Source organism: Gallus gallus, chromosome 8, assembly GCF_016699485.2.
Source record: "Gallus gallus isolate bGalGal1 chromosome 8, bGalGal1.mat.broiler.GRCg7b, whole genome shotgun sequence".
NCBI lineage: Eukaryota > Metazoa > Chordata > Aves > Galliformes > Phasianidae > Gallus > Gallus gallus.
Window position 1 is genome coordinate 23,995,796 of NC_052539.1, and position 27,074 is coordinate 24,022,869.

Consider the following 27,074-nt stretch of genomic DNA (forward strand, 5'->3'; position numbering starts at 1 on the left):
TTTTAAAAACTTGGAGATAATATTAAAATCTAAAGCAAGTTTGGGGAGGTTGTTAATCTGAATTAAGCAAATCTAAACACATAATTTATATACTTTTGCTTTATGAGGGTAATATATTTAAAATTCGATTTACAGATGTCTTCTTAGCCTCTTAAAACAGAGGAACTGAAATGTAGATACTTGATTGTACTTTGTTCTGTTCGTCAGGTTCAGACAAGAATCTGGTGGTCATTCCCTGACAAATGGAGAACTATTTCCAAGCAGAGGCATATAACCTCGATAAGGTTTTAGATGAATTTGAGCAAAACGAAGGTGAGTAATTTTGAACAAGATCGTAGATGTGTGATGTTCCACAGGGAGAACCAATGGAAAGGGAGTGGTCTATGATAGAATTCTGTTGTTTTTTTGGGGGGTTACAAGTGTATCTCAAAATTTGCAAAATAAGTCTGTTGATTTGATAGGGAGTGTCTTCAGTACTTGTTAATAGCATTTTCTTCAGCTTCCATTCATCTTGTTTATTTGTTTAAAAATTTGTTCCTCTCTCTTTTGATAGAAAGCCTTCAACAAATGTTTTAAAGAAAGGCTTTATGGAGCTTCATCTCAGTAGCTATATTTTTTGTGATTCATTTTAAACAACTGAGACCAAATGTCGTTATTCTAAGCAGCTTTTGTAATTTTTTGAGACTCAAGCATAGAAATGTTTTATTAGGTCACATAAATTATATAATGAGAGTTATCACATTTGAAGTATTAAAGTTTTGCTTTGCCTAATTGCTACTTCTGTCAAAGAGACTGAACGTTTAATAGGAATGGGAGTCTTTCTAGGCACTTCAAGTTATGTAAAATATATTAATTGATACTTCTTAAATTGTTTGTCCAAACTCATAATAGTGTCATAGAATAGTTTGGATTGGAAGGGACCTTGAAGATCATTTAGTTCCAACTCCCTGCTATAGACAGGGACACCTCCCACTAGACACAGCTGCTCAAAGCCCCATCCAGCCTGGCCTTGAAAGCCTCTGGGGAGGGGGCATCCGCAGCCTCTCTGGGCAACCTGTGCCAGTATCTCACCACTCTCACAGTAAAGAATTTCTTCCTAATATGCAGCCTAAATCTACCCTCTTCCAGTTTAAAGCTATATCCCCTCATCCTGTCGCTACATGCCCTTCTGTAAGAATTCCCTCTGTGGCTTTCCTGTAGGCTCCCTTCAGGTACTAGAAGGCTGCTAGTGGCTGGTACTGGCAGCTGCTTCCCCCAGAGGCTTCTCCAGGCTTAAGAGCCCCAGCTCACTCAGCCTGTCCCTGTAGGGGGGGAGGTGCTCCAGCCCTCTGATCATTTTTTGTGGCACAGCTCTGGCCTCACTCCAACAGCTTGATGTTCTTGTTTTGGGGGCCCAAGTACTGGATGCGTAACTCCAGGTGGGGTCTCACAGGAGCGGAGTAGAGGGGCAGAATCACCTCCCTTGACCTGCTGGTCACATTTCTCTTGATGCAACTCAGGATATGATACAGTTGCTCTTCTGGGCTGCAAGTGCACATTGTCAGCTCACTTGAGTCTTTCATCAACCAGCTCATCTGAATTCTTCTCAGGCCCTCTCAAGCAGTTCTCCACCCTGTATCTCTGCTTGGATTCAACCCGATACTGATTAAATCAATCTAAAATTCTTAAGTTCCAGAAACGTCTTGCAACAAGACAATTAATGGTTGATCAAAGATGTTAATGGTTGATCAAGGATATTAGTTTTACAGTTCTACCAATATTTGAACATCTTATCATTTACATTTGGGATGTTCTAATGCAACAGAGTCAATAAAATCTATTAGGACAGTAATTTTTCTTATTAATTATGTAAACAATTTTTCAGATGCCGCTGCTTCACCTACACTGTTGGGTGCAAAGTGGAATCAGATTCTAGATCCGCCTTCGCGTCGTCTGTCATATAACCCGACTGTGGCCGATGTGAATGAAGCTACAACTCCTAATGAATGTCAGCAGAGATTAAAGTCTTTCTCCTCGTCTCATTCAGTGACTACACCAACAGGAGGAGAGGATCACTGTGCTAATGGAAAGGATTTTAACCTAAGCCCAGAGATTCCAGTCATGTGGATTGATGATCAGGCAGCAGCAGATGATCAGTTAATTAAAAGGAATAGCAATCGGGATGATCAGTGTAACACTGTGGAATCTGGAGAAAAGAAATGTGGAAGTATAGCTTGCTTGCCAGAGGAGAAAAATGTACTAGTGGTGGCAGTTATGCATAACTGTGACAGAAGAACACTGCAAAGTGGTGACTTGCTGGATTGTAAAAATTACAACAGTCAGTCCCTAAAGGACACTATTAGCTTTACACTGGATAATGAAAACCAACAGAGTGATGAGTTTAGTGTTACTGTAAATGGATCCATGGAAAAAGATACAGATACGGAAAAGCAAGTAAATTGGCTACGTACTGAAGATGACTCTAGAAGTAATTTGTTTAATGCTTCATCTGAAACCTTGACCGTTGCGTGCCCCTCCTCTTGCTTAAAGGATGATTTTAATATGAGTAAAGATTCGTGGCTTTCAGAAGCTACAGCTGCAGGGATTAATACAGTGACTCTCTGTAAGAGACCTGTGGATGGTATCGTTAAAATGCAGGAAAATTGTTTATCAGTTGAAAATTTTAGTAGTAAAGCCATTCCTCAGAGAACAGATGTAGAAGTTAAAAACTTTTCTGGTTCAAGTAATGGAAGCTTAGGAGAAGAAACAACCCAGCAAATACGTTCTAGGCTATCTGGGCTTGAAGAAACTTGTCAGTCTAATGCGGCTGGAAGTAGCAACTACAAGGAATGTGTTGCAGAACATTTTACCTCTGAGGATGGTAGTGCTGTTGAAAGTGAAGTCATTGAATGTGATAAAAATCTTAGCACATCTGAAGTGCTCAGTATGGAAGAGTGTTACCCTGAATCTCAGGAGATGACTAACTGGGAATTGAGTAGATTGAATGAGATTAATAATAAGCAAACTGTGGAAGAGAATGAAAGACTTCTGCAGACAAAACAGCCTGATGAGGCATGTAGTAGTAGCAAAGAAGGTGGAGAGGGGAAGATGGAGTCAGGCATAGACTTAAAAGGGACTGGTACAGACGAGCTTGAAGGGTCCAGTCTCTCTGATGCGATGGGTACATCAACAGCAAGCTCTCTGTCTAATGGTTGTGATTCCTATGGAATGCAGAACCCAGTTGTTCCTCATGTTCCAAAGACTTTACCCTCCAAGGAAGACTCGGTAACTGAGGAAAAGGAGATAGAGGAGAGCAAGTCAGAATGTTATGCGAACGTTTATGAACAGAGAGGAAATGAGACCATAGAAGGGAGTGGTCTTATTTTAAACAGTGCTGGTGACCAAGTAAAGAAGAACTATATACATAATCTCTGTAGTCAGGTGCCATCCCTGCAGGGGCAAACTTCACCAAAACCAGTGACTAATCTGCAGTCTGTCAGTGTTCCTTTTGGTGGTGCAAGACCAAAACAACCTACAAATCTTAAATTGCAGATTCCAAAGCCATTATCGGACCACTTACAAAATGATCTTGTTCCCCCAAACTGTGGAGGTAATAGTAAAAACAAAAATGTCTTTGTCAAGACGCAATTAGGGGATAACTTGACAGCAGATGTGTTTCCTGGTGAAGCATCGTTAAATGCCCCTGTTACTGATACTAATGGAGAACACTTAGAAGAGTATGAATCTGGAATCTCTAGTAGTCCGTGCCTTGCAGTAGCCCCAGATAGTCCAGATAATGATCTCAGAGCTGGTCAGTTTGGAGCTCCAGCCAGAAAGCCTTTTACTACTTTGGGTGAGGTGGCTCCAGTTTGGGTTCCAGATTCTCAAGCACCAAACTGCATGAAATGTGAGGCGAGATTCACATTCACGAAAAGAAGGCATCATTGCAGAGCCTGTGGGAAGGTGAGTTCATTATCTTTGAGCAACTTCAAAGCATGCTTTCAGTGCTTATACGGTGTAAAATCAAAACAGAACTTCCTAAGCAGCTGGTTATACTTAACTCTGACATCTTCCTGGGAAGCTGTGTTTGATTTGTGGTGGAAAAGTAGAAGTTTCTGAGGTCTAATCTCTTTATGGTTCTAATAAGGAATAACTATTTGTATTCATAGCTGTGAGAATAATCCTGTATAAGCAGTGTATTAGTTGATTGCAGTCATCAACAAGCACTGAATTCATGTAGAACTGATATGAAATGGGGAAGTGTAGGAAACTAGTTTGTAGAAATTACTGCATCAATAATCCCATCAAAGGTATAGAAACATTGATGGGAATTGGAAGTGCAGCATTGCTGGCATTCTTGGTGTTTCAGATGTCTGTTCAGTTCTGTCCTTTTAAACTTTCTGTGCTATCTTCTATTTTTCATATTACATCTTCTCTTGTAAAGAATGTATCTTTGTTCTTAAAAAAAATATATGGTCAAGTTTTCTTTGATTTAATGGATGAATACGTGGTAAGAAATTTTGTAATGAAGACAACCAAAATTTAATTTCTGTATTTCATTGTTGGCTTTTTTTCAATTTGAGAAGTGCCATCCAGGCCAACGCAAATTCTTACGTGGTGAGTTTATGAAGTATTCTCAATATCTTGTTACTGAAACACAGGTCAGTGGCACATGGGAAATAGAAACTTGGGGTAAAATATTATTATTCAAAAGAAGTAACTTAACACTCTGATCATATAGCTATGCATGAATAGTTTTAAAATAAAAAGAAGCATTTAAATTGGCAAAAAAAAAAAAAAAAGAGAGTAGAAGTAATACTGGTTTATTTAGGATTCAGTTCTGCTGTTCCTGAAGTTGATCAGAAGACCCCCTAAGTGCTATGAGCATGATCTTTAGCTACCGGAAGTGCAGGGAGGCAGAACATCTTGAACAAAGAACTTCAAAGAGGACAAATGTATCTGGAAAGCTCAAACCCTTAAGTCACTTGTTCCTGGAAGCAACCTACTAGACAATAGGCTTGCTCCTCCATGATAGGCTATGTATATGTACCATTTCCCTACTTAGTAACCAAAAGGCATAGCACTCAGTTTCTTCATTGCATCATCACGTAAGTTGACTTTAAACAAATCTGATTTTAGGACCTGTTGAGAAGTTGTTGCCAGGACACTTTCGACTGCCACGCAGACATTAGTTATGCACTTGTTAAGGACTTCCAGTCGTTCGCTTCTGCCATCCTGTTTCAGGTTGTTTGCAGTGCAAGTCTTGAGGGGGAGCAAGTAACCACAGGAGATCAGTAAGCATCATCAGAGATGCACGTTTTGTGCCCCTTGCAGTTAGTATCAAAGGGCTCATTCTCATGGCAGTTAGGGAGCATTAAAGGAATTGCATAGCTTTGATGTGTTAACTTGCACTGTCAGTTATTTAGGTCCCATTTTTGATTTGATATGATTGCAACTTTTATTTACAGCAATATTTTCTACTTTTTGTTTGCTTGTTTTAAATAAGTTTATTTCTCATATTTATGACTTGTCTATAATGATGGAAGCCCTGAATTGCACAAATGAGAAAGCAGAAACTGAGAATAACCTTATGTGAAATGGGCAGAGCATAAATAGGTTAAGGCCAAAATATGAGGTGTCCTTTTTTTTCCATTAAACTACTTGAGAAGCACAGCAAAGCTTGAGAAGAACAACCAGCCTTGCTTTGGATGGTACATAAGAAACAGATGAAATAAAAGATTCCTCTGCTCTGTAGACAAAATTTCTCAGTTATAAAAAATACATGTATTGGTATTTAATATTCTCAGAGTGTTCTTAGAATAATCCTCAGAAGGACTTGTTTCTAGAAGCTTATGATAGCTAATATTGCTGGGCCAAATTTGCACATGTGCAGTCAAAAAATGCTGCAGATAATTCTGTGAAGATTCTTTTTATGCCTTTTTACATTTTCTTTTCTCTAAAGAAAACGCTCATTTATAAATGTTTTGCATTGGTGTAAGTCAGATACTACCTAGTACTTAAAGCAGATTGCTTCACAACATCCAAGTCCTGTAATGTTTTTGGGAGGAGAGAGACCAAAGGCTTTGAAAGGCAAGCTCTAATGAATCTAGCTGGAGTGGCTTGAGGCGTGCTCAGCTGTCTGCTCTGTCTTCTGCTTAGGATAGCCAGCACAATGCAAGCTGTGTTGACAGTGTGCCTGTGGTGTGGGAAACTGCTGCATCATGGTAACACTTGCACTGCTTCTATTAAATGCTTAAATATCCATTAAAGAGTTGGGGAGATAACGTCTTCATGTTTGACAGTTTCTTGTTTCTAAGAGACTGGTCATGGGAATGAAGCTTTTTGAACCGAAGCTTTAGCACAACAAAGGAAAAAGACAAAATGTGGTAGAGGTGAATGTGTTCATTTGATTTAGAAGTGAAAGTGGCATTTAAAAATAGTTGAGTGGCACCTGGGAAGTCTGCCTCTGTTTTTAATGTCAGGATAATAATTGCAAGATGAACGGGAGATACCAATCCCAGGGGAATGATAGGAAGTAATATGCTTAGAGTCAATTTTGAATTAAAATGAAGAACCTGAAGAATGCAGGTGAATATGTTCATAAATTTTGCCTCATATATTTATGTATTTTCCATTGGCAGATGAAACAGTCGTCCATGATAGGAAAAACATAAACATTTGTATGTCATCTTCTTATTGACAGTCGAAACTGTATTTTCAACTTTGGTGCAAAAATCATCAAAACCCTTAACAAAGGGAAAAGGGTTTCAAAAATACATTTGTTTTTTTTTTTTTTAATCATGTGTATAAAGGTAGCATTTTATTCCTGCAAGAAAATGCCTGTATAGGCACAGCTTCCGTTTTGTTTCCAAAATGGATTGGAGGAAGCCTCAACACAGTTTCCTGCCCAGGACTTGAGGACTGTTAGGTACAGCTCAGGTGAGATGTGCTGGTAATGAGCTGCAGCTCTGCAGACAGTTGTGCCTCCAGGCATTTTGCACTGGGTTCCTCTCAGCAGTAAAATGCAGTTTATGATTTCTCTGAAGTGTTGTGATGGCGTAGTGTCTGCAATTAAGTAAATATGAGCTTTTTCTTCTTTTTTTTGTCCTTAATAAATGAAACAATGTTTTCCTGCAGTACCACTGTCATTCAGGTTTTAAAAATATGTTATTTTATCCATTGAACGCTTAAAGTGTTTTCATACATCAGTACTCACTTGGCTGAGGAATACATCTGAAGAGATTAAATAGTTAGAGTTACTGATAGAGATGAACCGTCCTGCTGCAAATAATAATGACTTGTTTGAATTAATCTCTGCCTCAGCAATCTCATATGTAGAGAAAACTGGTGTATTTATGAAGAGTTGATTCTAGAAAGTAATCATGCTTTAAGACCGATGTTCATTTTCAAATTGTTAAATCAGTGAGGGATTGTAATGCGGCAGGAATTTAATAAGCCATTGTCATCTATGCAAAACATGTCTTAAAAAATAGCGCCATGAAGTATCAGTACAACGTGCATTTATGTGCTGCAGATACTGCTACTTCATTGGGATCGATAGGAAGGGAGACTTGGGCAGATAGTAGTCCCTGTGGTTTTAATGGGAAAATACTGATAATTTGTCTCCTTGTTTTGCATGTCTAGAGCTTTACCAATATTCTCTGATTTAATCAGTTCATTGCATGTTTTTGAACAGCACTTAAGTTTTTTCCCTTTGGGTTCCAGGTTTTTTGTGCAGCATGCTGTAGCCTGAAGTGCAAGTTGCTGTACATGGATCGAAAGGAAGCCAGAGTGTGTGTAATCTGCCACTCGGTACTAATGAATGGTAAGTGGAGAGAGAATCTGAAATGCAGAGCTTTGTTGGCTTTGTGCTGAGTTGCAGCGATGATTTAAAAAACAAAACTAAGCAAAAAAAAAAAACCCACATTCATTTGTATGGGTAAGTATAGTAAGTCAAGGCTCTTGAGAAATCAGCGTGTAATCTCTGAGGAAAGTGGGAATTCCTCAACTAAACATGATTAATAAAAGCCAAAAACTAGAAAGGTTGCCATGAGTTTGAAAACTCGTTTGTGGATGCTGTACCAGGATTCCACAAATACTGATTTGAGAATCTAGGGGATAGACTTTAGCCATTCCATACGCCTTGCCTTCCAGGCCCTCGAGCATCTTCGTAGCCCTCCTTTGGATGCTCTCAGATAGCTTTCTGTCCTGATGTGGTGGTGCCCAAAGCTGCACACAGTGCTGGAGGTGAGGCTGCACAGTGCAGATCAGAGCAGGACAATCCCTTCCCTCGCCCAGCTGGCACTGCTGGACATTCTGCACCCCAGGGTATGCTTGGCCCTGTTGGCTGCCAGGGCACCATGCTGTCTCATATTCAACTTGCTGTTGACTGTCTGTATGCTTTCTTTTTCTACCTAAGCATGAGAAAAAGATCTGTGCTCAGCCAGTATGGCCTTCTGCCTGCTCGCTTGACTTCTGATACTCTGGAATCATCTGCTCCTGTGCTCTTAAGAGAGGACTCCTAAAAAGCGAGCAGCATTGATGCGTGCCCAGTTTCTTCAAAAGCAGATTCCCAGGGAACCTTACTAACTTGCAGGCCAGATATATAAAGTGACAGGAAATGCAGCCAGTACTGTTCAGAAGTTAAGAGCAAGCCCCAGCAAAGACAGTGTTACATTTTGAAATGGAGAAAATAGTACATTTCAAAGAGTACAAGAACAAGTACATAACACCTGGCATAAGACAGCCAGCTCCGTTTAGTGGTGAGTAGGATTTGTTTTCAGCTGGGGGAAGGAAGGAATATGAAAATATTTCAGTTGAAACCAGAAGTGTTCTTGTAAAAAGGCATAATAAAATTGATCATGTTATAATGATTTCCTTTTAAAAGCCTTTCTGTCCTGTTGCCAGGATGGAAAGACATTAATGGCAGCACAGAGTGACACCACTGCTTGGTTTATTATAGAGAGAGAGCTACTTAGGTGTGCTGCCTCTCAGTTACCTCTGTGTTCCTCTCCCTGCTGCAGAGCTTTGTGGTGATGCTTTTGGTTACTGATTATTTTCCCCATTGTGTGATGGTGTCCGATCTCTCCAGATTTCTTGCAGTTTGTTTTCCAGTAGGGATTTTTTTTTCCCTCTCAGTGCAGCAGGTTAAGCATCTTTGCACAGTTTTGGATTTGGCGACAGGAATTGCACTTTAAAAGTCATTAATTCATTTGGTTGCTCAGTACCTGCTTTGTATTTTAGTAAGATGTTGAGGAAGGATTGTGGTTTTTTTTCTGACACTTTCTTGTGGGCAGACTACATACTTAAGAAGCTTCCGATGCCACTATTGCTGTACTTTTCAGTTGGTAGATAAGCAGCGTTGGCACTTTGGTGGATCAAGAGAAGGCTTTAAAAATGCTCTTTTACTCTGTTACAAATTTTCTAATTATGGGATCCTGGAGAAGTAACTTTTTGGTGCATTTTTAACACTTCTTTCAGGACACTTGCTAAATGCATACAGAATTGCTATTAAAAATGTAAATGTCAGTACCATTTCCATTGATAGTACTTTAATCTCCTGGTCTTGCAGAGTGATGGGAAGAAGTAGAAGGGTTTGTGTTCCCTTTTTTTTTTTCCAGTCTTGTTATCATCACATTGGCTTTATGGCAGCTCATAGCCAAAGGAACCCAAAGATGTATGTGATTTATTCAGACTTGTAAGCCGCTTTGAGAATTCAGGTAGTGTGATATTTATGCCTGGCTGGAGAGTTGCATTTGTAACTAATGTGGACAGGCTATAAACACTCATTTGAATTTTCTAGTAACTTGCATAGCTACAAGTCTTCTTTACAGGTGAAGAAGTTATTGTAGTTTGGAGATATAGTCTACTTAGTCTACTCCTCTGGACAGAGGAGAGATTTCCCTGCAATGGATGTTTTCAACAGGAGTTTGGTGTATTATAGTTTGGGCAGTTAAATTAAGGTTCGAGTAATTCCTTCAAAATTGATAGCATATGGGTTTTGTTTTTTTTTTTTATAGTGAAGAATATAAGTTGATCTGTAAATAATGGACCTTGAACATAAAGAAATGTAAGGTGCTTTTTTTGTCATATACAGAAGATAACCTACAGGACATCTCAGTAGATTTATTAAACGTATGTAGTAGGAATGAGGAATGTCTATTGAGGTTTAATGAAAAACTGTGTGATAAAGATATATATGTGATATATATTTGTGGTATATAAATATATGTATATGTGGTATATAAGTGTATATATATAAATATATATTTAGAAATGCAGAACAAGGCACGAAGAACTAAGCATCAGTCAGTTCAAGTGTACTATTAAAGCTTTCAGAAGATATTTCTGTACAAACTGATATTGTCATTGCATAGGATCAGTGATCTTTCTCCTAATGCTGTGTTTCATTGTTAAATTACAGTCTCTTCAGCTTTTAAATGAAGAGAGATTGTCTTTGTAAGGTGTCAGGGTCCAGAGCTACTGTAGCTGAGAACTTCACACAGTGTTTTGGAGTTTGGGTACTTTCCTCTGCTCATGTTTCTTGTTCTTTGTTTGCTTTAGCTCAAGCCTGGGAGAACATGATGAGTGCCTCAAGCCAGAGTCCTAACCCTAACAATCCTGCTGAATACTGTTCTACTATCCCTCCTTTGCAGCAGGCTCAGGCATCGGGCGCCCTGAGCTCACCACCTCCCACTGTCATGGTACCTGTGGGAGTTTTAAAGCATCCTGGAGCAGAAGGTAAGAGTATTTCTGTTCTTTTTCCCTTTCAGTTTAGTTGTAGTAAGAAGTTGTTGAGAATATCTGCACTTCATCTGCTCTGAGTTTTCTAGCTAATGCCAATGTGGGATTCCTGCCCTCACTAGAGACACAAGGTTTTTAAGGACACATAAACCATTCTCAGCAGATGAGTGTTTAGTTTATATGTGATGCTGCCATAGAGAGTCAAAGTTGCTGTGCGATGTTGAATACCATTGGTTTTTTTTTTCCTCTCTAGTGGCCCAACCAAGAGAACAAAGACGTGTTTGGTTTGCTGATGGGATATTACCCAATGGAGAAGTTGCTGATGCAGCAAAACTGACAGTAGCTGGAACAACTTCTACAGGAACCTTAGCAGTATCACACGATCCAACAAAGCCCGTAACCAACAACGCTTTATCAGCAGAAGTAAGGAAACATTACACTAGTAACCATTCAAAACAGCAGGCTTAGTTTGGTCATATATGTTAGTAGTTTCTGTGATTTCAGGAAGGTTAATGTGGGAAATCTGTTGAGGCTGGTCTTAGTGTGCTGTATAGCAAGTGTCCTCACTTACTTCCATGTTTGCGGAGTGCTGAAGCAAACGTATATTTTGGCCTAAAATGCACTCTTATCAATAGAGTGTTTAAAGCATTGTTTAGAGTTTATGTGCTAGCTGGCTTCCAAGGCTTGAGCTGTGTATGAAGCACATTTATGTAACACATGCTTTAAAAAAGCTGAGTGATTGTCAGTAAGGGTTTGTATAAACAAGACTGTCATAGCACAAAACGGAAAAATGTTCTGCGTGAGACTTCTCATAAAATGATTTATGCATGAAAATGCAGATGGGATCTAACATTAAGTGCACCATGCTCTGTGTGAACGGCATTGGGACTTTTCACCAAGTTCAAATGGGCATGGGTACTTCTGCATGTACTTCTACAAAGGAAATTGGTATATGTGGTGCTGGAGTAGGGAGATGCAGTCTCTGAGCAGGCTTTTCAATAAAAGTTCACACATAAGAGTTGTCGTCATAATCTGTTTTTAAAGAGGCAGATTACGTGATGCTTCTGTTTCTGCAGCAGACATGAAGTCCTTCACCTAGATATAGGTAATCTAATTAGGTAGCTCTTAATTCTCTTCTGTAATATTGTCTTTTCTTTTTGTTTGCTTCTTATAGACTGATAATGCTTCTGTGTTCTCGGGAAGTATAACTCAGGTTGGCAGTCCTGTTGGCAGTGCAATGAATCTAATTCCTGAAGATGGGCTTCCTCCGATTCTCATCTCCACTGGCGTAAAAGGAGGTGAGGGGATAAATTGGTCGTTAGCTTTTATGCTTAACAGTAGCAATTAACTCAATTGTTACTACATTTATTTTAAAAATAAGATGCTATCAATATGGTGAGCATCTGAAGAAATGCACAGCAAGTACTTCTGTCTAAATGTCATGACACTCATTTGCACTATTGATCCCTGCTAGCAACCAGAAGAACCCCATCTTGCAATGAAATTACGGTAAGAAGTAAAACACAAAGCAAAAAGAAAATTAGCCCATATTTCTGGACTGGAGTTCATTTCTTCACTAATCGGGCTGTTGGGAATATTTTGCACAGAGATGCATTTTAATTAGCCTTCTGAATATTCATGCTTCCCTTCCTTGTAATTCTCTTGTGACATCTGCTTGTCTGAGGCATCACAGAATGCTGAATACAATGTCACCATTGCCCATCTTGGCCTGCAGTGACAGTTGTAGTAATTGCATCCTGAAGCATCCAAACGCAGGAGGATTCAGAAAAACCCATTTTCTAAAGGTTTAAAAAAAAAGTATGTTTGTTTATCTGCTGTTGCTTTCTGCTGTCTAATTCATGATATCCTTTAAAATAGGTTTCTGAGATTAATTTATTTTTTAATCTTTCTTTTTTTTTACATTCCTATTAAATATTTTGCTGCTATAGTGCATTTCTAATATTAAGCCAGAAGTGACCCATGACTGTAGGATATTGTTAAAACCAAACTGTGAGCAGCCTTTCGTTTCAAAACAAATCTGTCCCATCCTGTGTCAGCTGTTCAAATGGGTGCCTGATTATTCAGTCGCTTCCACAAAGAATAGTAATACAACAGTATGGTTTTCTATTTCTATAAGGATAACCTCATGTAAGTTGTATTTTGTATGCTAAGTTGGTTTGGTTTCATATGCTGTCATGTACAGGATTTTTTTTTTGCAATATTTTACTTTCAGTAGTCTATTTTTTATTTAAAAACATTCCAAAATCATTTTTACATTATAAAATAAATATTACCTTTCCTGTTAGAAGTACCTAGAAAGAAAGGTAATGCAATTCTCTGTAACTGCTTTTTGTTGGTTTAAGCACAGAGAACATTATAATCACACGGATGAGACATTTTAATTTACTAGTCTTAACAGTCTAATCAGAGAGAGAAACTACAGGCATCTTTGAAGTTTCGTGTTGGAATCCATTTTACAGTGAAGTTAGACCATCTACAGTCTGTGAAGAACATTGTTTTATATAGCTATATGTTGTTTTCTTTGCATTAGCTAATGCACTGAAAATATAAGTTCTGTGACATAGGGATAGACCGTGTGTTGTGTTTGTAGTCCAGGACTGATGCTCCTGTGCTTTGCTGTGACGTAAATGACAATTGCTATCTTCTGTGGGATATCAGTTGGCACCATGACACATTTCTGCATTTGATTTCCCTTTTCTTGTCCATTTGATTTAAAAAAAAAAAAAACAACACAGAACAACCTGATTTATAAAACAAACTGTACTTTTCTTAAGGATGCACAGGGGTGATGCATATAAATGTTACTGAATTTCAGAATAGCAGCCTAGGAGACAATCGGATCAGAATACAGAAGTGTTTCTTTAAGTATCAAAAAGCAAAAAAAAAAAAAAAAAAGAAAGAAAGAAAAGAAAAAAAGCTTCAGAATCAGAGTTAACTGATCATAATATACTTTATGACTAAGTGAAGGATTTCACTGTGTGTTCACTTGTTCTTTTATAGATTACGCTGTAGAAGAGAGACCCTCTCAGATCTCTGTCATGCAGCAGCTGGAGGATGGTGGCCCTGACCCTCTTGTATTTGTTTTAAATGCTAATTTGTTGTCCATGGTAAAAATTGTAAATTGTAAGTCTATGCTTTCTGTGATTTTTTTTTTTTTCTTTTTAATTACTATTAAATAAGGCTTGGTATATGGGGGGAAATGTTATATGTATTATTGTAGCAACAGCAGCATTTTTATTTGATGAGATAGTCTGTGCGCACTGAGACTGAAAACTTTATATAATTTTAATTAATACGGTTAAGTACAAGGATTCTGTCCAGTGCTTTAAACATTGATGAAGATTTCTTTTTTTCCCCCTGAAAATATAAACTAGATGGATAGAACCACCATTCTCAGTTTTGCAGTGGGGTATCTCCTTTCTGACTTGACAGGACAAAATGTTATATTACTCAGTCTTCCTTTGGTTGCTTAACTCATTTCCTTGTCATCCTCCTCTGAGAAGAGTAGATAGGATCCCATAGTAATACTCAGGTTCTGAGCCACTGTGCATCTCTCGTACCCTTTTCAGTACTGTGCAAGTATATGTGTGTGTGTATGTGTGTTGAGGGAGGGAGGAACAAATGGGGAGGCATTCAGATGGCTTCATAGAATCACAAGGTTGGAAAGGACGCACAAGATCATCTAGTCCAACCATCCTCCCATCACCATTACTACCACAGCTACTAAACCATATCTTGTAGCTCCTCATCCAGACGTCTCTTGAACACTGCCAGGGCCGGCAACTCCGCCACCTCCCTGGGCAGGCCATGCCAGTGCCTGACCGCTCTCTGAGAGAAAAAGCTTTTCCTTATGTCCAATCTAAGCCTCCTCTGGTACAACTTGTGGCTGTTTCCTCAGGTCCTGTTTGTTTCCTGGGAGAAGAGGCCAAACCCCTCCTCATCACAGCCTCCCTTCGGGAAGTTGTAGAGTGCAGTGAGGTCTCATTTGTCATGAACTTCTCATGTCTGTATCTCAGTTTGTCTCTTGTGGATGAGAAAATAATATTTTAAAAATTCACAGGGGCAGTTGTGTAGTAAAATGCTTCTGTGAAGAGTTTGTACAGTAAACTAAGAAGTTGTCTATAAATCTTTAAGCATCTCGTTAACATTACGTTTATGTGCTTATATTTAGATGGAAAAATGTTATTCTAGTAACTTACTGTCTTCAGCAAATGAATTTTGATACTTGTGTCATTGTTAACGTTCATATAAAACAGAAGAACACAGTGATTCGGTGGTCCATCTCAAGAGAGGGATCGCTCTCTGAAACTTGTTTAGCTATCAGGATCACAGTATGCACAGCAAATAGCCTGGCCTTTTCTCAACTTCCTTTATTCCCATTTATATCCTGTCCTTGAATTTGGACACAGAAGCTGCTAAAACTGCTCTGGGGTGCTAATCCCAAAAAGCTGGCTGGGAGCTATGGTACTCTGGCTGTTCCTTAGTTGCAAACTGCATGTTATTGAGCTGGTTTTGGTATGGATGTATTTGCTAACTTGTTCCTGTGACAGGCATCACAACCAAATATGCTGTAAAACCGATGATGGAATGGTCTTTCTGTAGTGAAATTTAGGCATATTTTGTGAAATCTTGATTTTCTTTTCTGATATATCTTTCCTTTCTGCAGATGTGAACAGAAAGTGCTGGTGTTTCACTACAAAAGGAATGCATGCAGTGGGACAGTCTGAGATAGTCATTCTCTTGCAGTGTTTGCCTGATGAGAAGTGTTTGCCCAAGGATATCTTTAACCATTTTGTGCAACTCTATCGGGATGCCTTAGCAGGTAGGAATGCTATCTGTCTCTTAAAAATGATCTCAGTAGATCAGAAACTCATGTTTCTGTCACTTAGAAAAACATCTATTTTTGTATGAGATAATATGAAAAACAAATAAGGATCAAAGCTGATAGGGTGCTGATTTATGATTGGTTAGTAGCATCCACTGTTACGTTCATCTTATCAAACAGAAGTGTGAGTGGGGTGCTGGTGACATGGGAACTGCACTGAAGATCATCCAGCTTTCCTCTGAGATCCAGCACATGGGAAGTTTGGGAGGAAGACTCTCCATGTCTCAGTGTTGTGTTCAGCAGCCATTGCTTATTGTCTGCTCTGACACTTCTGCCAAATGTTGGGTTAGGAACTTGAATAAAACTAAAACGTTCCTTAAATTCTTGCTCAGCTTTGTTTAGTAGTAGATATAGTAGGATGCCCAGCAGGGCTGCTGGGTACACTGATAACATAGCTTCTAACAATTTTCGTTTCAGCTTTAAGTCAGAAAGAAAATTTTGAGAATTGTTGTAGATAGAGTGTTAAATATCTTAAACCAAATAATTTAAAAGTTTGATTCCTCTATTTTTATATACATGTTTGTACCTTGCAGAAATTTCCCCCGAATTTTGCATTTTAGTATCTCCATCACAGGGTTGTATGATGTGTAAACCCTTACATGTTTTATATTTGCTGAGTAAATAGGCTTCTGCTTTTAACCGTTGATTGGACCTTATAATTCAAAAACTGTTGCATGGTGAAGAAAAGCTCTTATTTGGTTTCTCTGATGAGAAAATAATGCTAGTTTTCCAGAGGTGAAATTACATCCCATTTAGGTCATACGCCGACCATGCATTTATGAAGCGTTCTGCATGTTAACTGAAATGCCCGTGCACTGACAGAATCCAGTGCTTTAAGAAAATAATGAAAAAATCTTTGTCTCCTGAAATGTCTTTACTCAACAAAGGTCATCTTGTCCAGAGAGGTTACCAGGTTCAGAGTGTGCTGTTATTGCATGGCGTAATGGATTTAACATCCACTGGAAGCAACTTTCCAAACCTCACTTCACTGACAGTGCTTTGTCTTCTAATGATGACATTATTCAGAGGGAAATGGTTAGAAAATGCTGTGTTTGTGTGTGTGTACATATGTATATGCAAATACACTGGTATGTACATGTGCTACTAGATGTGTATATTGCAATGATGTTTGTATAATTACATTACTGAAATAGGTAATTCATAACTTCTACATAACATTTGAAATTCTTTCTAGTGCTCTCATGGCAGTAATTTAATATCCTACAACTGTAGTTGTGCAAAGAGCTGCTTACTACTGTACAATTTTTTCATTAGAAACCAAACTTCTCTGCTTAAGAATTCCACTCTGTAATGTTCTTTTCATAGTGTTTCCTCTGTGTTGTCTCTCAGACACGTAGAGGAAATAGGTACACACCTAGAGTTGCCATATGGTATAGTACAAATAGCACTGAAACTTTCATAGATCATAGCACCTCAGTAAATTCCTGTAGCACTTAGTAATGCACACTCTCAATCTGCATCCTTTTTTTCAATTCATGCGTGCAGGAGAGGGAGAAGTATATATTTGCAGCTCCAGTCATTTTCAACATTGATCAGACAGAGAGGCTGAAGGGATTTCAGCTGGGTGGTTGCAGTCCCCTGGAAGTGGTTAGCAGTTTGTGTGCTGTTACACACAATCCATTCATCCATGCTTCCAGCTTTGTTCATTTCAGGGGTATTGTGCCTCACCTAGAGTTTACATGACAGATATTTGGAGCAAATGAGAACCTCCAGTAGAAGTCAGGAACTATTTGAAACCCTGCCTCACAGTTTCTTTTTTCATTATATAATATATTGGTTTAAATGTATTTTGCATTTTCATGATTTGTCCTTCTGCTTCAACTCCACTTCCAGTGTGGAGAAGATGTCAGTCTGGTGCTCTGAACCTTAACTAGGGGAAGTGCTCAACCACGAGCTTTAGTCTAGTGTTAGGACTTCATAATTGTAAAACACTTGAGAGACTTTGAAATTAAGATGGTATTTTTCCCTTTGGGTTGTATGTATGTGAGGTATAAATTCTAAATTTGTTAATTAAGACAAGTATTAACTGCCGTAGTTTCCCTTGTTTTACTTTCCCTTTGGCCCTTCCAAAGCTTCCTGCTCCCCATCAAGCTCCCTGCTGCGTTGCCTTTTTGTGAGCTAATGACTTCTGTTGTAGTTGTAGGAGAAGTACTGTTGCAGTAGTAATCCCGTGATTATCTTTGTTGGCTATAAGCCTGCAAGGAGGTCTGGTGAATGGAAAAATGAGAACTTCTGTTCCTCTGAATGAGTACTTTGAAGCAGTTGGGTATGTCAGTACAGAGCTGCCAGATCCACCCTTCATCCGTGAACTCTTTGGTGGGAAATGATGAGTGCTACTGTTAGTTTTGTAATGAGAAGGCAAATATGGTAACTGCTTGAAAAGGAGTTGTGATCTTTATGGTTCTGGATGTTTTATCCCAAGCACAGTGTTATGTATTTTTTTTACTTAGCCTGGTTTTATTTAAGTAAGCTGGTAGCTAAAACATGAGATCTGTAGAGAAGTCCATAGATACCCTGAGCAGAGAACAGCTTAACTGTTGTGCTCTGCAAGTGTAGAATGAAAACTGGATACAAAATTGAGCATGGTTATATATATATATATATATATATACTCAGTATGATCAGAACTTTGAATTTCCTTTTCAATAATGGCATCTGCTGCAGGTGTGTTGTGTGAATAAGTTAAATCCACAATCCTGTCTCTTCTGTGTCTCTTTGTGGACCTTTGTGTTAGCACTGACTGGGTTTGTGTTGGTTTATGAGCTCATTTGCTCTTGAAGAAAATCCATCTGGCAAGATTGATCCCAGGTGAGTCTTGCTTTGCATTTCTTGCTGCTGGAATAGGATGTTTGAATTTTCAGGATGTTGGCATGCTGTTAGATACTTGGCAGATCTTGGCTGTTACTGGTGATGGTGGAATGAGGTCAGAAGGATACAGCTTTCTCTCCAAGTGTGCTTTCCCTGAGATTAGATGTTAGTACCAAACAACACGGAGTAGATAGCAGGAATTTAACCTCAGCTGTTTTTGCTAAAAGATCTGAGGTGACTTCATCATACACTGAGTGCAATAAAGAAACACGGGAATACTTTCTTCTTTATCTTTTCTGGTATAAACTATTTTATTTGAACCCAGAAGGGATTGTCAAGCTGATATGCAGAGTTCATCAGAGGAAGGCACTTAAGCAAAGAATTCAAAACACAATATGGATTGTTTCTGAAAGTAAAGCATCATCAGTGGGTTTCAAGCTTGTTTGTTTTAAAGGAATTTGTAGAGCTGCGTAGGATTAAGGATATATTCAGGGTAACCCAGTATAGCTGGGAAAAGAATAAATACCTCCTGCAGAGCTGCTTTAGATGCATTGTGCAGCTTTATGGCGCTTCCTAAATAATATTAATTGTCTGGTGTAATGTGCTGGAACTTAATATGAGAAAAGGCACCTTTCTCTTCGCTTTCTGTTCACAGTTATTTCTTTAGAAAGGAAGTTGTGATATTTTGTAAATTAAATATGTTTTTGAGAAGGGTAGCTTTTCCTGAGGGTTCTTCTGACAGCTACACTTTCTGTACAAGCTTCTGAAATACAGTTCTGTGCTCCTAATGTGTAATGGTGCAGTGGGCTGGTTTGACCTTGTCACACTGGTAATGGCTCCCCTTTATTTAAGGTAGCAGTATGACAGGTTTAAGTGCTTTGTATCCACATAAATAAAAAGTGAATGGGAGTTTACTGAGAAATGTAAGTATATATTAACTTATCAGTGGGGCCTTGACTTGGAACTGCCTTCAGAGACGTGACAGGAAAGGCAGACAGCCTCCAGACAGGGTAGGGATATTTGTAGAAGATGTCCAGAGTGGCTTTTTCATTTGGATTTGCTGGGTGAAAAGGGCACTTCCTTGATTCTTCCCGTGCTCTACTCAAAGCAAGCTGTAGCATGTTCTCATAAATAATGACTTGCAGCACAACTGCCTAATCGCAATAGTTTGTCCTCTTAATAGTTGTAACATCTTAGAGCTTACACTGTGAGACACTTGTATCAGTAGGAATAACGGTTAGTGCTGTGTTTGTGGTAGCAAAGTGCTGAACGCCAGAGAGTCAGATTTCACTCTGAGGGTTTTTTCATATTGCTGTTAGCTGAAAAACTTGTTGTTAAGGCAGCTCAAGCATGTGAGTATTGAAACGCCATCTCCTGACACAGAAAAAATAAGTAGTCGTCCTCCTCTTCTGCAGCACTTGGCATCCATCACAACTAGATGTGTCTGATTGCTTTGTCATCCCAGTGGGCAGTATCTCATGTCATGAAGTATATGGTATTCTCCTAGAATCACAGAATGGTTTGGGTTGGGACCTTAAAGCCCAGCCAGTTCCAACCTCCTGCCATGAGCAGGATTGTACCATGCCAGAGTAGGCTGCCTACAGCCCTGTCCAGCCTGGGCTTGTCCAGGGATGGGGCACCCACAGTTTCTCTGGGCAGTCTGTGCCAGTGCCTTCCCACACCTTGAATAAAAAATTCCCTCCTAACATCTAACCTGAGCCTCCCCTTTTTTGTTTTAAACCTATTCCCTCTTGTTCTATTGGTTTTTTTTTTTATTTATTGTTATTTTATTTTTTTGACCATTTTGAAGGGCTGTCTCTGTCCTGTTCTTAAGTTCCTTTTAAGTACTGATTATTCTGGTCATGTTGTTTGGAACCAAGAACCTCATCAACTAATTTTACTATCAGGCCTTTAGCTTCTGTTTCGATAGGAACATATGGGAAGGAAAAAAAGGAAATATAAATGAAGAGGAAATTACTGAGGGTAGGTGGGAACTGCAAAAGCAAACGAATTGAGTTGAGATAGAAAGGTGCCAGAAGCTATTTTAGATCAGAGAAAATCTTTTGTGAACATGAATTGATACATTAGGTTGCACTTGTACCAACTGCAGCATCTTGCTAGTATTAGCAGTGTAGTCACTGTGCAGGCTGCAGTGTCACAGTACAGGCTGACAGAAATGCATTTGCAGATGGGCAGGGCAGTGCTTCTCAGAAGGTGACAATGTGACTAATAAATCTACATCAGATGTTACATTTTCAGATTAGTGAATGACTGCTTTACACCAAATATGTTCAGCTGAGCGTTACAGAAGTTGTAACCACTGTCAGAGTTTTGGGATTTGGAATCCATGTTGATGGTGTCAGCTCTGGCTTGCATGTATCCGTAAAAGTGAAAATCAGCTACATAGCAGCAAGGTATGAATGAGCCTGACCCTGGCATAGAGGTGCCTGTGCTGCTGAAGCGTGATGGCCTTTAACAGAGAACTTGAGAGCTTAGTTTGTGCAGCACCTTATGGGCACAGCAAGAAAACAACCACAAAAACAAACCAAAATAAAAATACAGTAAGGTTATGCAAATTTGAATAGCAGGGAAACCTGTGAGTGCGTTTGTAAATTGGAGTGTAAAATAAGCCATTTGTTTAGTGATCTACCAGTAGCTGTACTTAATACAGGAGGTCACTGCATGAGTCACGTGGAAGAAAGAAAACACAGTGGTGATTATGTTCTGGAGGGCTACACAGTAGTATGGCCCACGTCTCTGGAGCGAGAGCAGGAATTATCTGTGCTATCCTCATGCCAGAGCTGTGAGTTGGGACTTTCACAGTGGATCAGTGTAAGAGTCAGGCTTGGAAGGACTCATTGGTTAAGCTTTCCTTTGCTGGCCTAAACTGTGCCTGCTGTGTTTATTTCATTGCATTTATACATGTCACTGTGTTATTTTTAGGCTGTTCTGAGTTGCAGGATTTGAGAAGACTTAATCATCATTTTTGTCTTCTGAGGATGTCATAGTTGCGTTTCTGTGACCTGTGTTTTTGCTCAAGATGCAGTGTTTGTGTGTCTGCCTCAGTATGTCTAAGAGGGAGAAATTGCACAGCTGATGTGCACGTTGAAGAAGTAGGACAACGCTTCTTCCTTCTCTGCCTTAAATCCAAATACAGATGCTCCTTTATGAAGTAGGGGAGGAAGGAGCAGAACCTCCTACCTAGCAGTCCCTCTGCCTACATGCATGAAAAGCCTAGGGTTTCTGCAGAGGCCCACAGGTCTGCATGGGAGCCTCAAACCCACGTGGTTCCTTCAGAATAGTGTGATCAACTGATCAACCACATCACGCCTCCCCCAGCTTACTTTTGTTTTTCTTTGAGAGCAAATCAGCACTATTAATGTTCACATCTTCCCACAGAGAATTGCGATCAGCTCTTCTGGTTATTTGCATGCTGTTGTTGGAATTACACTGTGGTTCTTTGCCACGATGTTAAACATTGCATTGGATGCTATAATAATCTAATAAACTTTCAGATTCATTCAGTCATTCCAGCATAAGCATCTTTGGAATTTAAGAGCATCAAAGAAGAAAAATTAGTGGTTCTTCTCCCCTGTGCTCGTCTCAGTTGCATTTTACATAAAATCCATTAATTAAATAAATACTCTTATGTGCAATTCTTAAAATGACCCAGATCTTCAGTATGACAGAGAGACTCTCTGGTGGTTTGCCTAAATGAAAGGACAGCCCGTGGGCATTCAGCATCTCACTAGGTGTGCACCTCCTCTCATCTCAGCTGGCTTTGAAAATTTGGTTCAGTCAGCAGCAGCTTCTGCAGTGGAAGTGTCTCGAGCGTCTGGGAGGCGCCAAACACAGGCTTTCACTGAGCATTTCTGTAGCGCCAGCAGAGCAGTGCAGGCAGCAATACTGTCCTGAACTACCCTTCTGCTCCTCAGCTGTCCTTGGGATATATCATCCCCTCTGTTTCACCTCTTTGGCTAGTTGAAACAGACAGATCTTCATGAAACAGGCAGATGACTGAAATGGTCAAAGCGGTTTGCCATTCTGTCCCCACCCTCCACCCATTATTCTTTTTTAAAACTGATTTTAATTCACTGAGTCATTTTTAAGAGCCATGAAGACATTGCTGAATCATACCAACCTCAGCTGGTTACAAAATAGAATGCATGCTCCTTAAATAAAATATGTGTCAAGATATTGCTGCTTTCCTTGGAAAAGTGGTAGGCATTGTATATATTTTGCAATGTAATTCTTTATATGTACGTATTGCTGAAAAGGAAGAGAAAAAAGGAGAGGTAGGTGAGGGACTTAATGCTGTATGTCGTGTCCTGTTAACATTTACCATCATGGCTCAGCCAGTGTGGAGCAGAAATGAAGGTATTTGTGCACATTTTCCTACAAATCTGACTTTCTACTGGTGAATGCGAGTAACTCTATTGCCACCAGAGGTGGATCAAGCAGAGAGATGCCATGGCTTTGGTTTCTTCAATCTATGCATTATTCTATAACAGATTTGCCCAAAGGGAACCTGAGCCCCTGTGTGCAGCAAATAATTGTTTCTTGTGTGATTAATGGGCATTAATGCTTTAGGAAGCAAAGATACGGGGTTTTTTTTCCTTCATCCTGAAGAACTCTTTAAATTCTTGATATAGCTCTCAATCTAGTGATGTAATGAGCATTTTTATTCATAGGTAATGTTGTTGGCAACCTGGGACACTCCTTTTTCAGCCAGAGCTTTCTGGGAAGCAAAGAACACGGAGGGTTCTTGTACGTTGCAGCTACGTATCAGTCCCTGCAGGACCTGGTGCTCCCAACCCCACCCTACTTGTTTGGCATCCTCATTCAGAAATGGGAGACGCCCTGGGCTAAAGTGTTCCCCATTCGACTGATGCTGAGACTCGGAGCTGAATACAGACGTAAGTAATGTGTGTTCTTTTTGCTGCAATTGTTCCTGCAGGATAATGTATTCTGATTTAGAGCACACACGCCCAGCCCTGAATTGCTACCTGCCGAAGCAGTGTGAGCTTCAGTGGGAAGGTAAAAATTACTGTCGCTGGTGTTCCGTACCCACATTGCATCCAGGTAACAGCACAGCAACCCAGGGGTCTTGTTATGACCTACAGCCTTTTTAAAACTGTAATAGTTGAGCTTTTATGGAAACAAATCTAGTTCTGTGCAACTGTCGTTCACTTGGTGACCTAAAAGGAGCATTGTGCAGAACAAGTCTGATTTAGCTGTTGTAGTTAGGTCAAAAGCTCTCATTTGTCCAGTTAAGTTCTTTCCAAGCTGAAAAAGAAGAGTGTACAAACAAAAAACTGTGCTTGTTATCCAGAGAATATACACACAGGGACAACTGATGGGGCAGCTTGTTAGCAAAATTCTGTTGCAACTAATAAAAACAAAGCTGGAGAGAACTTTTCAGCTAAATAAAGTCTTAACAGCTAGAATGGAATAAAATCTTCACAAGCCATTGAGGATCGCTGGAGACTGCTGGAAGTCTGTCCACTATGACAGGCCAGAAGTTCGCTGTCTTGGTTGTCTGCTGCTTTAATTGACATGATTCCACTTCTTGTTGCATCAGGACACTGTGCTTGAGTAGGTCAGCCGTGCAGTGCTTGTGCAGGAGTTGTGGTACTTTCCAGATGCCTCATCAGTGTACGAATCTGTAGTTTATAAGGAAATCATGATGATTTTATTCAAACCTGTAGAGCATTTTGCAGCTCCTTGTGACTGCAGTGGAAGCTATGAAGATGTGTGGCACTCTGGAAAATCAGGGTGAGTGGTTGCTTGAGGATAGTTTAGGAAACTTCCTTCACATTTGTGTTTAGCAAATGTTGACATAACGTATGACTGCATGAGTCATATTTCAAGCTCAGTAATCACTTCTGCTGCAATGTAATGCAATGGAACCAGATCCATACACCACAGTTGAATTGCATCATAGATGTTGTACAAGCATGGCTAAGTCAGCTGAGGAATGCAGATATTTCACATCGTTGTCATACTGTAAATAGCCTTTTCATTCTTTCTGACACGCTTCTTTAGAGATTTTGCCACATTTTAGTGAGATTATGGAAACAGAAAATAAAATAATCTGTGTTGTCAGTTGAATGTCACATATGTCAGCAACAAGCTGAAGGCTTAGGGTGCTGTAGTGAAGAGAGACAGGATGACCATAAAAAAGAGAGAAACCATTTCTAAGCAGTATCTAAAAAAAAACATTTAGGCTGTCTGCAGTCAGTGTTGAGATGAAGTTCAGGGTTTCAGTGTGGCACTTGGTAGTGGTCCATGAGATTGTTCTTCCTGCTTTGAGTGTGGTGGGCAGAGAGCCATGATATGTCAGGTGCTTTAAGGGATTATACCCTTCTCCTTGCTGTTTAAACTCTGGTCTTCTTTCCAGTCTTTTCTTTTGCTGCTGGTTACCACATTCAACTGAGGCTGTTGTATTTGAGTCTGTTTTTTCAGAATCTCTGTATGTAAATTGAATTTGACTTTTTCTGTTTTATCTTATCCTAGTTTATCCATGCCCACTTTTTAGTGTCAGATTTCGTAAACCTTTGTTTGGAGAGACCGGACACACCATTATGAACCTCCTTGCTGTAAGTGCTGAGGCTGTTTCCATGTTCCGTTGATGTGCATCAGTCAATGTGAGGAGAACTGGGCTCCTGTTGCACATAGTAGTTGGCGTGCCAGATAACAGAAGGGAATAGTGGGCATTTGGGTGAATTGCCTACCACTACTGGTATTGGGTGTTAGCTTGTGACAGCATGTGAATTGTTGAGGTTCCCAAAACAGCACCCCCACCTTGGCCAATGGAGAATGTTTGGATCTGCCAGTAAGTGCAGCAGTTGCTTGGATCACTTCCTCAGCTGTGCTGGGTTGTCACAGTGTTTATCTGCAGCGCGCTGATTATACAGAGCTTCAACTGAAATGAACTCGCTGGCTTTTCCAACATTGCTAATACTTTCAATATCGAAAATTCTTCAATGTGTGACTTCATGTCATTGCTAGAAAAGCTAACTATCCAGTAGTGTAGCAGAACACAGAGAACAAATTTTCTTATATACAGTGATGGCATTCAAGGCTGGAGAATATTAATTTTAATGTAAGAAAGTGAGTGGAATAACAGCGACTAACAGGCATGATGATGTTTTTTCATTTGTGTACTTCGATTATGTAGGTTACAAGCTGTGATGTTTCCCTCCCTCCCTACTTTTCAAGTTACTGATTACAATTACTTTAATGAAGGAGCTGATTGGTCACTAGGATAGTTACAAAACCTGCTATGTTAATGATGATTAACATGCATAACTTTCAAAAACTTATTTTAATTACCAGGATTTCAGAAATTATCAGTACACGCTGCCGGTGGTCCAAGGCTTAGTGGTTGATATGGAAGTCAGAAAAACCAGCATCAAAATTCCCAGCAACAGATACAATGAGGTAATGCTTAAAAGAAATGTATTTGTTTGCAGTCTCTTTGTGGTTGGTAAGACCTGGGGTCTAAAGGAATTCTATTCTTATCAGTGTCACTAGGGAAAACTGCCTCAGAATCAGTCAATAAATTCATGATGGGTGTGTATTTTAAAAGTGAGTGATGATGGCTCCACAAGATGAATGCAGTTCAATTTAGTGTTAATAAAACAGGAAAGACTATTTCTTCAGTTTTTTAATTTCAGTTTTAAGTATTGTAAATAACAGTAAGTATTAGTGGATTGCAAGTACCATTTTGACTTCAGCAGGTAAGTTGACAAACTTTACACTTGAGGTGAACTAGGAGGTAAAGGTGCATTAGCTTTCCTCATCTGTGTTGTACATGCATACTTGCAGCATGTGTCAGTATTGTTGGATTGCTGAGTATGTAAAATCTCTGCATCTCAATTTCATACTTGATCTCTGGTGTGAGAAAATCAGTGTCTTCAAGATGTAGCAGTGCTGCAAAAGCTGAGGAACACCATATTTGAGCAGTAGTGGAGGAGGTGATATATTTTGTGGTCTGTATGGACAGGAGTGGGTAAACTTGGTATTTTGAAACCAGTCGGCAGCTGGGAGAAGAGCAAACCTCCTGAGCAAAGCAGTGTGTTTAAAAGGTCTTGTAGAATCAGAGCAGGATACAGCTTTATCTTGCGAGGGAACTGTTCTCCTGGAAGCATTAAAGTGAAAGAAGAGCAGGATTGAGGAAATAAAAAAAAAATAAAAGGAAAAACAGTTTTTATGTGAAGTTTGAAAAGAAGAAACTGATGAAGCAAGAAGATAAAGGGTGTGTTTAATAGATAAATTGGTTCTTGGTGCTGTTGTGAGAAAATGGAGAAGGTCAGTGTAAGTTTGCTGCAGATTGGCACACTGGAGGTGGTTCCGTACGTAACAGCTGTGCCTGATGTTTACAGCTGTTCTGGATCAGCTCTGTACTGCATGCTGCACTAAGTTGGACTCGGAGAAAGATTCCCGTGTTATGCAGCATGGCAAAATCTCTGCATTGTGCTCAGGCTCTCTTTGCAGCGTAAAGCAAATACTTGGCTTTTTAAAAGGAGAAAGTGTTATTTATGTAACATTATTGCCTGCAACTCAGCTGAAAGGTTGAATTAGTAGAGATTTTTCATCTGAGTGTACTTTGGAT

The 27,074-nt window shown here is 39.5% G+C and overlaps 1 protein-coding gene across 7 annotated transcripts in view; it reads left to right on the plus strand.

Moving 5' to 3' along the window:
- The window catches only part of ZFYVE9 (zinc finger FYVE-type containing 9), a 75,987-nt gene that overhangs the window by 39,751 nt on the left and 9,162 nt on the right, over nucleotides 1–27,074 (plus strand). For all 7 annotated transcript variants that reach the window (XM_040705225.2, XM_046944890.1, XM_046944891.1 and 4 more), the window contains 11 exons: nucleotides 208–312; nucleotides 1,865–3,942; nucleotides 7,705–7,804; nucleotides 10,543–10,719; nucleotides 10,976–11,145; nucleotides 11,897–12,020; nucleotides 13,744–13,866; nucleotides 15,410–15,565; nucleotides 23,149–23,373; nucleotides 24,974–25,056; nucleotides 25,796–25,900. In XM_040705225.2, coding sequence (XP_040561159.1) covers nucleotides 243–312; nucleotides 1,865–3,942; nucleotides 7,705–7,804; nucleotides 10,543–10,719; nucleotides 10,976–11,145; nucleotides 11,897–12,020; nucleotides 13,744–13,866; nucleotides 15,410–15,565; nucleotides 23,149–23,373; nucleotides 24,974–25,056; nucleotides 25,796–25,900 — 3,411 coding nt within the window. In that variant the 5' untranslated portion in view covers nucleotides 208–242. The remainder of the gene's footprint in view (nucleotides 1–207; nucleotides 313–1,864; nucleotides 3,943–7,704; nucleotides 7,805–10,542; nucleotides 10,720–10,975; nucleotides 11,146–11,896; nucleotides 12,021–13,743; nucleotides 13,867–15,409; nucleotides 15,566–23,148; nucleotides 23,374–24,973; nucleotides 25,057–25,795; nucleotides 25,901–27,074) is intronic.